The sequence below is a fragment of the Rhea pennata genome, chromosome 1, assembly GCF_028389875.1.
Source record: "Rhea pennata isolate bPtePen1 chromosome 1, bPtePen1.pri, whole genome shotgun sequence".
Taxonomy (NCBI): domain Eukaryota; kingdom Metazoa; phylum Chordata; class Aves; order Rheiformes; family Rheidae; genus Rhea; species Rhea pennata.
In genome coordinates, this window is record NC_084663.1 from 50,769,062 (window position 1) to 50,785,689 (window position 16,628).

The 16,628-nt window shown below is 42.0% G+C and overlaps 2 protein-coding genes across 4 annotated transcripts in view; one reads left to right on the plus strand and one right to left on the minus strand.

Annotated features, from left to right (window-relative positions):
* Positions 1-2,072, minus strand: part of CDK17 (cyclin dependent kinase 17) — a 95,357-nt gene extending 93,285 nt beyond the window's left edge. Inside the window, exon 1 of one of the 3 annotated variants that reach the window (XM_062585624.1) lies at positions 1,899-2,072. The gene's annotated coding sequence lies outside the window, so the exon portion shown is untranslated. The remainder of the gene's footprint in view (positions 1-1,898) is intronic. The other 2 variants (XM_062585641.1, XM_062585633.1) reach the window with 2 other exon arrangements.
* CFAP54 (cilia and flagella associated protein 54) overlaps positions 1,446-16,628 on the plus strand; it is a 146,289-nt gene continuing 131,106 nt past the window's right edge. Inside the window, 1 exon segment of the mRNA XM_062573225.1 lies at positions 1,446-1,786. Coding sequence (XP_062429209.1) covers positions 1,446-1,786 — 341 coding nt within the window.

The window sequence follows — 16,628 nt, forward strand, 5'->3', positions numbered from 1 at the left end:
ATAGTCATGTTGACTAGCAAATAAAAGCCAATCAGTGTGTGAAATAACAACAGCTTTCACCGAAAAGTGAAGAGAGGGTAAAAAGAATTTACAAGAAAGATTTTAACACAGGATGTTCACTGAAATTAGTCTCCACGGAAGCTTTTCCTGGGTACACTTTTAAGGTGGGTCTATTCAGATATACTATACAGAACCAAAACTTATTGAGACTAAAGAAACAAATTTTTCTTCTTCTTCCACCAGCAGGTAGTTATTTAAGAAGTTAGAAGAATTTACACATTATTACACAATAATCCATTCAAAAAGTCTGCATTGTTCTAATGTAAGAGCTTCATATTTTAATAGTAACATAGGCATACAGAACATCTTAATACACGTGTCATAAGCAGCATCCTAAGATTTGTCATATTTTTTTACATTATAATGTTATGAAAAAATTGAAGCCTGTGCAATTGAGAAGATAAACAAAAACCAGCCCTGCTCTGTTTTTCAGTTATTCTCAATCTGACTACATTTGAAATTACATACTAAATATTTCACTGCGTATTAATGGTGTTTTATCTATTAAAAAAGATCAATTAGGGCATTACATCCTTAGTCAAGCTTAAAAAAACCCGAGCCTTTACTTTCAAACTATAATTTTGTTCAGACAACAGAGAATGCAATTTGCAAACTCTTCAACATGAATGTGCGCAGACCCAATTCATATCCCTGGTTTTTGTGCTTGTTATTCAAAACAAGTTTTTCTCTCATCACCTACTGAAGTATACATATAAATAACAGGAGCTGGGCAACGAGAATGCAGAATACCTATAATAAAGCAATATCTCAGTTTCTTTAATATCTTAAGCATATAAAATGCCGGATCACCTACTTCATTTTTCAGACAACTCCAATATGGAAACAAGCCTGAATGTGGTACTAGGCCTAGTTTCTAAAACACTTTATTCAGTCCCAAATCTTCCAAGTATTTAACCTTTGGTCGACTACTTTCCAGTTCCACTAATACAATGAGAAAGGAAAGGGGCGGGGGGTGGAAGAATGTCAAACCAGGCTTCCCCTCCTCATGCCTACAGCAGGGCAGATAAAAAAAAAAAAAAAAGCTGGCTGGGATCTTCAGTTAAATTATGAAGGGGGGGGATGAAAAGGGGAAAAAAAAGAAAAAAGAAAGATGCTGTTTACCAAAAGAAAAGCACGCAAAAAGTGAAGTTATTCAGTCTGGACGACGATATACCTCAGCCCGGTTTTCCTCGCAACACCCACGCCGCCGCTCCCCACCGCGGAGCGGCTGCCAAAGCCAGCACCGGGTTTAAGCCGCTGCAGCGAGGAGAGACAAAGCGGGCGCCAGGTCCGCACGCCCCGAGGCGGCGGCGCCCTCCCTCGCGGGCCGCCAGCACCCGCGGGCACGGCGAGGCTCCGCCGAAGGCTTGGGGCGGGGGCGGCCGATGCCCGCCCGCCCGCCCTCCCCGCGCAGCGGGGCCCCGGCCTGCCGCAGGGCCGCGGCGCTGCGCACCGGCAGGGAAAGCAGCTCCCAGAAGCTGCCGGCCGGGACCGTCAGCGCCCAGCAGCCTCCGAGGCGGCGGCAAGGAAGGTCACGGGCGCAGCCGGGGCCGCAGGGAAAGCGAGAGAAACGCGCCAGACCAGAACGAGCCCGGCCGAGGTGCTGGCTGCCCCCAGGCCCCGGCGGGACGCGGCCCGGCAGCCCGCCGCGGCCGCGCAGGGCGCAGCCTGGCGGCCCCCTTGCCCCGGGGCGGCCCCTCGGCCCGGGCCCCCGCACCTCCGCCGGGTACCCCCCGCCCCCGCGGGGCCCAGACCCGCCGCTCGCCAGGCCCCAATCTCCCGCCGCCGCCGCGCACCCGCGCCCGGGCGGCTGCACACAATGCGCGGCCGCAACTCACCAGCAGCGCCGGGGCTCCGCGGGGCCGGGGGCGGTTCCTCTCCCCCTTCTCCTTCCCCTCCTTCTCCGCCGCCGCCGGGAGCCGAGCGCCCCCTCCCCTCGCTGCCGCCGCCCCGAGGAAAGTCACTTTATTCCCCGCTCCAACATGGCTGCTCCGCCCGCCCGCGCCGCCGCAGCCCTCGCCTCGCCGCCGCGGAGTCGCCGCCGGCGCTGCCCGAGCCGCCCGGGCGGCCGCTCGGTGCCGAGAGCGGCGCGGGGGGCGCTGCGTCACCGCCGGGGGCGCGCGGGGAAGGGCAGGGCCGAGCCGGGCCGAGCCGCGCCGCGCTGCGTGTCTGCGCTGCGCGCCGCCGCCCGCGCCCAGGCTGGCGCTGAGACGGCCCCCGCGGCCGCCGGGGCGCAGGAGGGGCCGCGGGGGAGGCCGGGGCCCGGGCGACACCTAGCGGCTGCGGCGGCAGCGGCGGGCGGGGGCTGGGGCGGCCGCCGGCGGCCGCTGCCCTCGCGCTCCCTCGGGCGCCGGCGGCGGCGGCCGGGCGCTGCCCGGGGCGGTGGGGCCGGAGCGGGGCGGTGGGACCAGAACGGGCCGTCGCCGCCGCCGCTCGGGCAGGGCAGGGCAAGGCGGGCGGCATCGGCGCGTTCGGGGGCTGCCGCCCGCCGCCGCCGGGGTTCCCCTTGGTGATGTAGCTCAGGAGCTATTTGGGTCCCGTCCCCGTCCCACCCTGGACCCTGCTCAGCCAGCAGCTGAAGTTAAGGGAAGCCGTGTAGCTCTTGCAGATTGATTCCCCATGTTTACTGCAGTGTTTTCTTTGTCTCCTGCATTCACTGTCTGTGTACCACCCCAACTGCGTTCCTCGCTGTTGCTGTCAGCATCAACTGCACTTCCTTCCTGCTTTTTCATTTACAGTACTTTTCCCTTCAAAATGACCCAGTTCGCATTTCCTCACTCCTCAGTCCTTTCCATCCCTAAATTTCTTCTTAAGTTTTCTGTCCTACTGGACAAGATCTAAACATGAAAAACTAGTCCCTTGAGCCATTTGTTCTCCACTATCTGTTGTTTTCCACTATACAAAGAACAAAACAAGAAGTCCAAAACTTAAGTGACATTGTCACTACAGTGACATGTTTGAACTTCAAGTACTAAGCCATAGATACATTTAGGGCTGAATTTTGCTTTTTTGTTGGCCAAAGCACAGCGTAGCAAGCACAGGGCCTGTTGTCAAAACGGGTCTCGAGCTGTTTTGCAGACCTTAGTGACTGAATATGCCAGGCCTAGCGTCACGTTCCCCTTGAGAAGAACTCGCACATCTTTCCAGGCCGTGCTTTGCCAAACCTCTGCTGTAGGCATGGAGAGAGGCTAAAGCCCCACCATGCTTCAGGCAGGTCTGTGCTATTCTGCACCTAGGTGGGGACTGCTGTCTATTTGGATTTACAGCAGCTGGCTCCTGATGCTGAGGAACTGCATGTGCAGCTCGCTCTGGCCAGCCGTCCTCTGCAGCCGGCGAGTGGGAGCTGTGTTCCCAGGAGCTGTGCCAGCTGCGAATTCCCCTACTTCCAGCTCCATTGCACCCTTCCAGCAGCATAAATGAACCAGAACATACAAGAGTATGTTTCCCAGTAAACAGAAGTAACTTGCTCTTTGTCTAAAAAAGGAGTGCAAGCATCGAACCACTTCATATGTACATACAAACTCATTTTGTTCATGCTGATGTGCTTTGGGTGGAATCAGTTTAGGATAAAAAGCAGTAAACATGACTCAGAAGCTCACTGGAAGTTTATAGAGACAAAATGTGATTACTGAGCTCTTTTTGAATTTGTTCAAGATGTAGGATAGCAAGCTTACTATTGCAAAACTTGTGGAATTTTTAATAACACAGAGAAAGCAGACATTCAAGCTTTGAACTTCTTGGCAATGCGAAGATAACCCTCACTCTGATCTCCTTTAAAGCTCAGGACCTACCAGTTCTTGCTAGATCTACCAGTTCTCCTGAGCTTTGAATGCTAACAAGATGATGCGTCTTTTATCTTACTCAAATTGAAGGCTATTTTGGGTAAGTAATATCATTATAAATGATTGTATGCAAGTTTGTTATTACATACTTGGTTTGTAGAACAAGTTCTCAAGACTGCACAATAATAGTATATGTACTGCAGAGCACCCAAGTAAATTATGTTCTATAAAGGAAGTACAGGGGAGAAGGTAGGTTGGAAAGTTTAATAAGTTGTGTTTTTGTTTTCAAGTATTAAAAATACTAGTAAGATAGCAATACTCCTGCTATGTTTATGTTACTTTACACATATTCATGCCTGCCACTGACATACCTGCTGTAACAGGAAAAATAATTACGGCAAACAAGATAAGAAACTAAAAAATGAGCAGTTAGGATGAGCCATCCAAAAATAATGGATCAACCCTAGTCATAGTGCAGTGAGAGTATTTTAAGGTTTTCCACTTATAGTGAGGAGAATGACAAGTTGTTAACAGAGAAGAGTCTGTAACAGTACACTTGATGTATATTTGGCCTTTGTATCCTACCATTCTATGGTGATCTCAGAGAAGGATTTTCACATCTATGCAAACAACAACAAAAACAAGATACTGTGACGAACAAGTTTGAAATATAGGAACTGATTTTGATTAGTTTATCCCATGAGACTAGGTTTATAACTCTAGCTATTGATTTGTCTTATAATTTAGTGGAATATGTAGCAATCAATCGTATTTCCATCTAGCTAACCATGATTATTAATATTTTAAAGTAGTTTTAAAATGGATTGGCTGATGAATACAATAGGTCTGTTCTCTAAGACAGTGAGAACGGTGTACGCATAAACTGCAGGGAATGAATTATTGCTGCTGGACGAAATGATGAAATCTACATCAGCCGTTAGAATATAAATACAGCAAGAGGAATACAGTGTCATCAGGGGACTGAGATTTCCTGCTTTGAATATGAATACACTGGCTTTGCCTCAGCATTTATAGAACAGTTACTGTGTGACAGTAAAAGTGTAGAAGTTAAATCAGTGAAGTCCACCTAATGATAGATGCAAACATTAGAGGAACATACGTATTTTAAAACAGTGGCTGCGGAAAGCAGTTACTTTCCTGCAAAGACCTAAGTTCAGGATTGTGTGTTGGAGCAGCAGGAGTCGGTGACCTCACAAGCCTCCAGCAGTGTGGGAAAGCATTGTGCTCCACTACAAGGGATGTGCTCATTTGCAGGGGAAAGACTGAAAGTCTTGGCAGGTAATTAAAAGGGGAAATGATTTTCAAATACAATATTTTGTTTTGAAATGCAATTGTTCTTTTTCTATTGGATACCAAAAATGTCTAAAGAATGCAATATCCTCTAACTAATTGTATCTGTGCTCTGAGAGAAGAAACAGAGCTATTGTTCTGCTCCCAGCAAGAGCTATTTATATATCAGTCTGTGTAGCACTCCTTTCTGTAATGATCATCTTCTACCTACACAAATCTCCAAACCATGTAAAATAATCAAATTCAGAGAGTTTCTTGCATTCTTATACCAAGCTGGTATTCATATAAGGTATTTTCCAAGTTACCTGAATTCAGATCAAAGTAATACCTGCAGACCTCTAGGCTAAAAATGTAAATCTTTTTTAAAAGATTCTCTAACGTCACTGGAAGACCAAACCCCTTCCTCTTTAAATGAATGGAAGCAGGAAATGGCAACATGAAGAAAGTTGTCCTTTAAAGAACCAAAAAACTTTGTATTTTTTCTGCCAGATAACTTCAGCAAGAAGTACAGCCATTTCTACAGTGGTAATATTCCCTGATTTGACAAGCTGATGACTGGTCATTCACATGACTGCATTGTATACTCCAGATAGAAACAGAGAAAGATACTATTTGTTCTTGTGACACTTAACTGTTTTTCAAGCAGGGGAGAGATCCCAAAAGTGCAAAAGTGGTGTGTTTATTGTCTAAACTTGAGATTTGCATTTGTGTAGCTGTACTGATTAGGCACTGATCAGCTACTGGAGAAATTAATATTACCTATATGGCCATTAATCTCAGCTATAAAAGTCTGTGTATTCCTGTGTTTTTATTCCCTTACCTCTCTCATCTTACTTCATATATATACACATACATTAATCATATATGATATATATGTCATGTATTATCATTATCTAATTTTCCTTTATGTTGCTTAATCTTCCAGCTCCCACATGTAATTTCACAACATCCTATCAAAATGCTAGTTAAATGCTAGTTCATTTCCTTTACATTATGCCACTGAATATTGAAAATAGCTTATCATTCATGTACATAATCATTTATGTCTTTACAACATTTGAGTTAATGTTTTTATTTACATGCAACATTTCTGAAACTTAGACATAAGAGGTGGCTAATGGTTATGTCTATTTTGTAGCTATGGGGCACTCTTTTAGTGGGGGGAACAGAATCCGACTTCATTCCTTGATTTTTTTTCCTGTACAATGCAACTCTCATTAATATCAATAAAGTCTTTCCATTGACTTGAGCAAGTGTTAGGTCAAGCCTTTGGCAAGGAAATTAAAAGCAAGGAGGGAGACTCTGCACATTTCTGCCCCAGTTAGCAAACAAATGGCAGACACTCTTTTATTTCTCTGGTACTGCTCTGAAATTCTATTCTTAAAACAGGACAGCCTGCTTTTCAAAAACAGATACTAGGCTTACCCAAGCCTGTACCATTATCATATTCAGGTAGGAAATGGTGAGATATTTTTTGTAGAGATTTTCTAAAAATGATAGGTTTCTGCAGTAGAAACCATAGCCTAGAGTTGGTGAAAGAACCTCTTTTTCTTTCTTTCTTTCTTTTTTTTTTTTTTTTTGGTATATTGTTTGAATTCTGCGTTGGAGAGTAAAACTGTTTGGTGAAAAGAATTTGGGTGAAGCAATGAAGATCTGGAAGTAATGAAAGCAGGCCAGCAGTGTACACACACCTCTGCTGCTTCTCTTTTTCAAGTATGCATTTAGGGATACACTTCTCTCCTTTATGAAACAGAAATATGAAACGGTTGAAGAAGAGGCTCCTATTCTTCTCTTTTTTTTTTTTCCATGCAGGCTGACTATCTCAGACAGAAGCACAAGCACCTTTTTTCCCTTCTTCCTTGCAAATAAATTGCTTCATAGAAATTTGAAGTCATTACTCACTGAACTGATTAGAAATGCCATCAGTAAGTCTTTCAGAACATTTGTACTGTTGCCAATTCAAAGTACTTAGTGGTTTTGAAAATAAAGCACAAAAATACACAGAGACTCCCGCAGTGACAAGATTATAGGTGTCAAACTCCTGATTTTTTCCTTATTTTAATGGTTGTTATCTCCAGAGAGTTTTGGGACTAAAGTAAAATTGCTTTCAGTCATGACAGCTGGTTACCTTCCTGTAATCTCATTATATAAAAATGAATTTTGTTCTAATAAAGATAGTATCTGTTCCAATGAAGATGAAACTTAATCATTCTCAGATTTTTATTTGTAACACTGGACAGGAAGGTGTGCAGAGATACGGGCATAAAATAGGTGAGACAGGAGCTAAAACCTGACGTAGAAAGTACAAAGAATACGAGAAAAAGCACGTGAAAATGGAGCCAGCATATGAAGTGAATGTTGGCGATGTAAAGGAAATGTAACGTAAAGGAAATCAGGGGACAGAGTGAAGTGGATTTAGAGAAATGTAGGCTGCTGGGTAGTGTATGCATTGTTCAATACTTGCACAGCAAGTTGAGTGTATAGCTTGTATTATTCCTGTGCAGAGAATTTGTTACGTAATAGAGACTTCCCTGCTCATACTTAGGTCAGCTGCATTTGGAGTCTTTTGTGCAGTGGCAGCTGTCTGGCAGGCCTCTTTCAAATTTATAATGGTAACTTTTGAGATGTTAGTGAGAGATAGTATATTCAAAAGAAGCACTAAGGTAGGAGAAGGGTTACCAGAGGAGCGCTGAGGATGAATGAAAGAGAATGGAAGAGGGAAGATACGGGACAAGAATGCAGACATTACTGTTTAAAATATTTTTGCCCCAGTCGGCTACCCTGCCCTTCTAATGGAAGTTGTTACGCCCTGAGGGAGCGGAGACAGGGACCTTACCTGTTTCCCTGAATGCTGTGGCAATTAGCTTCAACCACTAGTGAGGAGAGGACATGGGCAGGTGAGTCAGATGCCTGCTGTCTTCTGCCACGCCTCCTACGCAGGTAGGACCCTCTCCTAGACAGAAGGACAAAATCGTGTGCTCAGCAATTTCTTCAGTCAGCGCAGTCAGATTGATCAGGCTCCAGTAGATTTTTGTTTTGTCATGAATCCTCCTGCCTTAGGCAGCCATGTGTGTGTTCATATGTTGGTCCTGGACTTGGAAGACTGCAGGCAAAGGAGAGAGAAAAAAAATATAAAAATGGCAAAAAAAAAAAAAAAAAAAAAAAATGGAAAGGAATAGGTGGCAGTTTCTGTCTGCTCATGGGAAGAAAAGCTTCCTCTGCCATGGCTGGCACTTATAAGAGAAATGTTATGTTTTTGATGTGCATTTAAGGTTGAACTTTAACCTTGATGCTGTGTGGGTTAATTATCCCACACATTTATTTGGGCACAAACTGATTTTCTGATAAAGACTCCAAAATTGGAAGGTGAATAAAAAAAAGAGATCAGTTTCCTATTCTAAGTCTCAGGAATTTTAACATAATCACGATGTCTTGCAGATAATTTGGCTGGTTTGGCCTGTTTGTATCACCTGAACTGCTCACTGAGGGTCTGTAGGGCTGCTTTTGGTTATACAGGATCCAGTTTTAACAATGTATTATTTTCTTTTCTATGTTGTTATTATTGAGACCTTTCTAAAAGCCAACTGCTGAAAAAGCAGGGTAATTACATATTGTAGGTGACAAAAGGCAATTGATTAAACTAATATGTAACATACGGAATATTTCTGAGTCTGACCCTGAAAATATCAAAGCACATCTTCAGATGAAATGAGTAATTTCTACAGATGTAAAGATGAAGAAGGAAAAGGTCACTCACATAAATTCCAATTGGTTTAACTGTAGAATTCCCCTCTTATCTCTTTTTGTGTTGTTTCTTGCTGTTTACTTTGCCAAATTGTTGATTGATCAACTAAAATGTTCTCTAAGTCAAGTATATCATTTTTCAAGGTCTGTTTCAGCACAGTGTAAAATAATTAGAGCTATAAACAAGAAAGTAGCAGGAATGCCACAAACCCCCACATATCTATTACTTGTCAGCTGTAGAGTCTATCTGCTACCACAGAAGCATGTTAAAATTAAATGCTGAGCTTTATTTAATGCACTTACTTGTTCTCTTCTTCTTTGCATTTACCATTCCTATTTCAAAGCTCTTTTGTTCACAACATGGCACATTCATGGTCATGTAGATACTTATAAGCCACAGTAAACTGCTGTACAATTATACTTTGCTTTTAAAAACAAACAAATGGTCTGTTGGAGCTTTTGTAGCCACTGTAACATGGCTGTTACAGTTAGTTAAGTATTTTGCAGGACAGATATTCATTTAGATCAGTTTATAGACAATACAGAATTTAGGATAAATGGCCACTAGAAATTAAAAGGAAAAATAAAAAAAAGAGAAGGGAAGTATGTTTTTGGAATTCTATATTAGCAAGATTTCACATCATTAGCATTCTAATGCAATATTTTTGTTTTAAACAGTTAATTTATCTTTTTTATAATTCAACAAAACAGTTTATTTTGCCCACCAGTGAGCTCTCCATAGAAACAGTCGTATCTTAGTAACATACCACGAATAGAGTTAAGGGAATACACTGCATCTGTGTATACCATCCTTAAAGAGACATTTGTAGTTAAAGAGTCTGTGAATATGAGAGTTCTCTTTCCATAATACAAGCATAGCACTGCAGCATGTCACAGTGCTTCCTAGATTGATATCCTTTAAGTGTGAGATACAGATCACTTCCATATGCATTTATCTCTGGCCTTTGTAGGAGAATATTAGCAAAGATGTCAAACTGATGTCTGTTGTGGTTGGTGTTTTTTTTTTTTTTTGGTTTTGTTTTTGATTGGATATTGGCCAAAGAACTAGATGAGGACTTTTGCTTGTTTCTTATAAATCATAGATACAGCTCTCAGCTAGTAATGACTTTTGGCCACCATCAACTGAATACAAAACTGTTTTGGATACCGCTCCAGTCTTTTTCCCAGTCTCAACTTATAAAAATCTGGAAAATGTTACAAGTGCTGTCATGTCATTCCAATCCGTAATTTCTTTGTTGGGCACTTCTTTTCCACTATATCAGTCAAGCTGGAAGACCCTAAGTGACCCTATCTTTACTACCTCCTTCACTGTTTTTCCTCTATGGATTTTGCTCTCCCATGGTTGCTGTACAGCACTTGTTCGTCCTCTGGCACATAACTTTGTTCTCTCTGCTCCTTACGTGTGCAGTGATTGCTCTGAAGTGATCCAGGGGAACTATTATGATGACAGTCAAGCTTTTCTGCAGCACTGTGTTGATATTTATACCAAGCTGATGATTAAGCATAGGAATACACTGTAAAATCTATTTAATTTAACAAGTGCTTCAAGGGAGAAGAAGCAGGAAGTAAAGAACGGGCTTGAGGGCTATGTGCACCTCCCATCTTTGGGCTGGGCCTTAGCCCCAGATTTGGATGGTGACTGCTGTTATTTTGTCAGTTAGAAGGGGATCAAGCACATTTTTCAGCTAATTCTTACACTGTAGCTGTTAGTTGCTACATCCCAGGTGAGAGTGATGTCTGCCTGGGCTGGTATTCTTTGATTCAAAATAACCTGGCTCTTTTCAAACCACTGTAGGGTAGACTGTGTTCTAACTGTAATCCTCCACAGAGGCTTCTAAGATGTCAAGCAATGGAACATGCTATCCCAGGTTTTGATTAAGAGGAAGAATAGGTATCAGCTTTGGTTTCAGGACCAGACTACATGAGGAGGTGAGAACAGAGTCAAAATATGTCATACACTTATCGAAAGAACATATCTAGAGGCAAGAAAAGGGCTAGGAACCAGGAGAAGCCAGGCAAATTTTAAAAAGAAACTCTCTTTCCCTAGGTGTAAGGAGAATGAGGCAGAGAGAAAGCATCTGTTGAAACATCACTTTAAAAATTCTGTAGTTGTCCAGTTAATCAAATTTTGCAGCAGTAGCAGGAGAGCTATCTAAGAGTAAGAAATTGGGATGCTGAGAAGGATCCTTTTCCCAAGAGTGCTGCATGTTAAGGTGCTGCGAACTGTCAACGATATTTTAGGAGTTTGAGTGAGGATGGAGGAAGAGAAAGCTGATGTGCGAGAAGCAGCAGCAGCAGAGTTTTAGAAGCCATGAAGGCACAAGTCTTTAACAGTCCTTTCTCAAAACCTATGTATGCCCATCCCTCCCTAGGGAAACTCTTCCTTTGGTTCTCTTTGGCTATGGCATCTCTATGCTCAGGTCTCAGGTCAGTCCTCACCCTACAAAAAGCATAATCTTTCAGCAGCCCCAGTTCGCTTCCCTTATCTTCCATACAGCTGGTAGTGTGGCAGATCAGGGACCTTTCCCTGGTAGGCAGAATGGATGTGAGAAAAGGAAGAAGATGGGGCATTGATAGAAGGACAGGAGAACCGTAATGATGTTGAGAAGTGGTCTATGGGGAGGGAAGAGATTCCGTCGAAAATAGCTGATCTTGTCTTCTGGGTCCTAGTGGACTTGGCAGATCACTGCCCTCAGCAGCTGACAAAGGGCTACATCTATATTAGCAATTTGTTTCATGGCAGTAGTGCAGTTCTGAGGAAAAGCATGTGATTGTCTCCATTTACTGTGTGTTGTTTCAGTTCTCAGAGCAGTTTTGCTGCATACAAACTAAATTCCTTAAGAAGGAGATGACAGCAAAAGTGCTGCTCCAGATGTGCTCGAAATGCACCCTAGTGCTAATGGGGACAGTAAGTTCCAAAATAGTATGTGAGCTGCATCATCACAAAATCCTCTAGCTTGTACCTAACACTGTTCCTCTTCAGAAACCTCTGAATCATGTGTGTAGCAGAGGTGTATGGCTCATGGTACCAGGCTAAATATAATCCAAAATAACCTCCCAAAACACTTAAAATGGAAATGTGAGGTGCCTCAGTATCAACTGTTTTGATCTACTGATCCACTCCTAATTTGCTGAATTACTTTCTAATTAAATACAGCGTACTTTGCCTATGCCTTCAGTTGGCTTTGGGATATGGCAAAGCCAAAATAAGCATATGCCTAGTATGTTTCTTGTGTCTAAAAGGCGGGAGGATGTGCACCCAATTTAAATATATATGTTAGCTTTTAAGACAGTTGTTTAATCACTACCAATGTTGCTCATTACAATCTGAGCTGAAGAGAAACAGCAAAACCTGCAGGCAATCACTGTAGGTATGCTGTGTACCAGAGCCCAGGATACAGGGAAAGCTGTTGAATTCCACACAGGACAGATAAAGGCAGTGGCCCAAAGGCTGCACTCACTAGGATATATACCCTCCCTACCCCCAAAAAAGAAAGAGGTATAGCTCAGTGGGTGAATAATTGTGACAATATCATTCTCTCCTAAATAGAAGCTATGGCATGCTTGCTATAAGTGTGTAAGAAACCAAACAACGTTTAAACCAGAATGATGAAGACATGTAACAATCAATATTTACTAATACAATTATGGAATTATATAAATTCTTAACTGTTGTAGTGTCTTCTTTTTTCACCTTTCTGGTGATTTCCATGTATTTATGAGTTTCTTTATTTGCATAGCACAGTGAGAGCACTGATTCAAGCCTCTGCAAGCACTGTGTGCTCTATGCTGCTATTGTCACTTACAGTCAAGCTTTAGTTACAGCTATTCCCAGGAGCCATAACGTGCCCCCATTCCTCACATATCCTACTGTGAATTGCAAATGTGTTCTAACAAAGTGTTATGAACGGCCATGCAAGATTATAAAGACATTTTTTAAGTATGGAGAAATTCTCATTTTCTGTAGAAAGCTGCAATTTGTACAGTTTAATTTTTTTCTTACCATGTCAGATAAACCTAGACATGCTGCTCTCAAATGATAGCACATTTTGAGATCTGAGAGAAACAGGGAGCCTCTAGAACATATTGCAAAAGCCTAAAGCACTTAGCAACAGAGAGAGTGTGGGATGCAGTGACAGAAGCCAGAATGTGGAAGCTAGTGACATTGAGGAGGCTGTTTGGGAAAGAAGAGCTTTTACTTTGTTTATAATTTCAGTAATTCTAAAGAAGTTTGGTGTGTGGGAGGTCATTGTGGTCTGTGACTCTGTGCATACATTCTTCTTTGTGAGACTGTCCTTCACACTTGTGTGGTAATTATTATCCAAGAGTGCTGCATATATTAATTTCCTTTGTATTTCCTCTTTCTCTCGACTGTCTCAAACATCTGATACATGTTTTCACAGAGAGGTAAAATTAAGATACTTGTGGAGTGGGCATTTGTTTTGATTTAATTTGTCCTGCTGAAATATATTAAATTGATACGCGCTATAAAGAATGCACCTCAGGAGATAGCTTGATTGCACAGCTTGATACTGCACATACCAATGTTATTCACTTGCTGCATGCAGTGAAGCAGCATTCTTATTTTGTAATAGGTCCAGTCTTTAAAATCATAAAGTCTTGTGGTGACAGAAGCATTCACCACAATGATTTTTAGAGTTTTGCACTAATAAGAACTATAACATCCTGCTAGTGAACAATAATGACAAATGTCAGATATTCAGTAATGAGAAGATGTCTGAGCCACTGGCCAGGCTAAATAGAGGTTGAAATAAAGAAATGTCTCCTACATCAGAATGAGTTTTAAGAAGGGGATTGAGAAATTGAGTGTATTCCTGAACTCCAAAGGCCCACTGAGTTATAAGTGATCTGCAGAATTGGAGTTTTTCAGAGCAATTTCTGGAAGTTCTGTTTTTTGAATACACATGTATCTGCAAATGCAAAAATCTCTCTTCTCTTAGCAGTTATTGTAAACTCTAAATGCAGGGGCTATACAGCTGTATATCTAAAGCAAACTCCATATACTATACAGGACTGTGTCACTCAGGGAGTATGGAAACCTTATCATAAATATTAAATTTCATATTTAATAGTAGCTGGACTAGCCATTACCTTGCATTTTCTTCTTCCTATCTGTAAATGTATTTTGTGATTAGCATTATTCAGTAATCTATCTTTTTCTACTTTTCAGGTATTCTATGTTAAAAAATAACAAAGGAATGATAGAGATATACAAAATTGATAAGAACACATAGAACAAAAAGTAAATGTTAGTAAATTCATATATAATTAGTGATGCCAACGATACCATTAGTCTTCAAATCTAACAAACTTACATACTGACTGAAAAGTTCAGTGTAGAAGAGTTTCAGGCTACTGTTGATATTCTTTAACCTAGCATGTGACCTGTCTTCTCCGTGTCTAAAGGGAATTAGATTAAGCCCAACTAGAAATAAATTGATTACTTCTGAAAAGATGTAGTCATTTCAGTTACTAAAATGCTGGAACCATCTTACACTAAACGACAAAACTAATAAAATAAAATGACACAAAATTAAATCACCAGACCAAAGTTGGATAACAAACTTATTCTAAGAAAACTACAATAATAAAATACAGAGACATCTCTAGCCTGCAGGGGAAGTGTAGGGTAGACAAGATATTACAGAAGTCATTCAGGCTACAACAGGGCATCTCTCTGAAAAGTCATCTCATCCCACTTAAAAACATATCTCTTCAAGCCTTTCAAAAGTCACTGGAACCTCTTATGGCTCACTAATGAAGAAATCATCATCTTGGCCTGATCCTCCCTAGCTCGCTTAGCTTAGAAACAACCCTAAAGTAATGCTCTTGCATTCATACCCTCAGGGTAAAACACTTTCCTTGAGGAAGTTTCCCACACATGCTTGACTGCAAACTTCACAGGGCTTAAGTGCCAGACTGTCTCTCTATATATCTCTGTATTTTAATGACTCTCTTCCGTATTAATAGCTGCAGAGCCCCAGAGAGGAAGTACCACCTGTTGAAGAGGTTTGGACACCTGAAATTCCAGCACTATTGCTAAAACATATGCCTTGACCTACTCCCACTTCATGTTTTCCCTTTCTTCTTACTTTCTTCTCCTGCTTCCAGCTACTGCCTTTCTCTTCTATTAAGGAAGGCCATTATGCCGTTATCCGAGATCTCTGCTGTACCCAGGATATATGCCATCAACCCTAGATTCCCTGACTCAGAAAACATAAATCAGAGGCTTCATGGAGCTCCCCCTTTCTGTGGAGAACATGTCCAACTCTTCACCCTCCAATTCAACATTCCCACTCTGCCTTCTACTCCAACTGCTTTTCCTAAAATCACTGTAGATAATGGAAATTATAGGAGGAATAACAACAACCCCCTTGCCTCTGCTGACAGGTCTTCAATTTTACTTCCAAACACTGCGAAAGCTTTTTGAAAAACACAAAAAGGAACGTTTCAGGATGCTTCAGTGCCTGATACTTTGCAATAATAATCTAAAGACCTTTTCGCTAGTAAACTGGTCTGGAATTCCCCCTTTAATGTGTGAAGGCAGCCAGCATCAATAGTATATAGGGAACTGGAGCTAGATACTAGTCAGAGTTGCTGTTATTACTGGGAAGTATGCCCAATTTTAGATGTGAGACAGTAAGGTCTAGCATCTGCCACAGCTAAGTTTGTCATACCCCATTGCCCAAATCATAGCAAGCACGCACTTTTAAGAAGGTGCAAGTGTCTCTTTTAGGCAGAATTCTGAAGAGGATATATATATTTTTTTTCTTTCTAATTTCTTTCCCTCTTCTTTCCAGTCTGTCCCTCTCTACTCTCCTGGGCAGCCCCTGGGGCTGTACTAGGGAAACCTACTTCTGTCAGTGTCCAAAGCATGAATATTTTTCTCTTTTTTAAGAGAAGATTTTCTTCTCTTAAGGCTCTACACTTTAACATAATAGGGTCTTCAGATGCTGCATCCATTTTCCTTTCTTGCCCTTTGCTATTCCTTCTGACCTCTCCACTTTATCCCTTTGTCCTACTTTTATCTTCTCCCCTGGTGGTTTCTGTGGATACCTGTATACCATCTTTGCCTCTGTGCTCCCTTCTCTTCTCAAGAGACTATCACTCACATGCTCTTTTCCTTCCTGTCTAACTACCACAGAAGCTACTACTGTTCCTTCTCGCTTTATGCCAGATGCCATAGCTTACAGCCCTTGAACTTTCAAAGGCAAATTCCAATCTCTCACTAATACCAGCAGCAACAATCTCTCCTGTCTATTATCTTCTTATTTTTATGCCCCCAGTTCCTTCGCTGTGTGCACCTGTGATACTATAAACACTGGCCATTAAAGATGTGGCCATATTATACAAAGTAGCACCGAGCCAAAATACACAAGATGACCCCAGATATTAACTTCAGAGACAGACTGCTCTGATATACATCCTTGCACTATAGCAACATTGTTCTAGTATTTCCACACAGCTCTGCATTATGTCAAGTGAGTTACGTTTGTTTAGAGCTCGCTTAGATGCTGCATCTGCCATCAGACCAGGACTGGCACCAGAATCATGTGACTCTTTATGGAAATCAGGATTTAGTATTATGGCACTAGTCAATTCATCTTTTTTTCTTCTTAGGCTTCCGTGAAAATACTCTGATATTCACTATCCCTTATCAGTCAGAGTGTAGCACGCCATAAATCATAT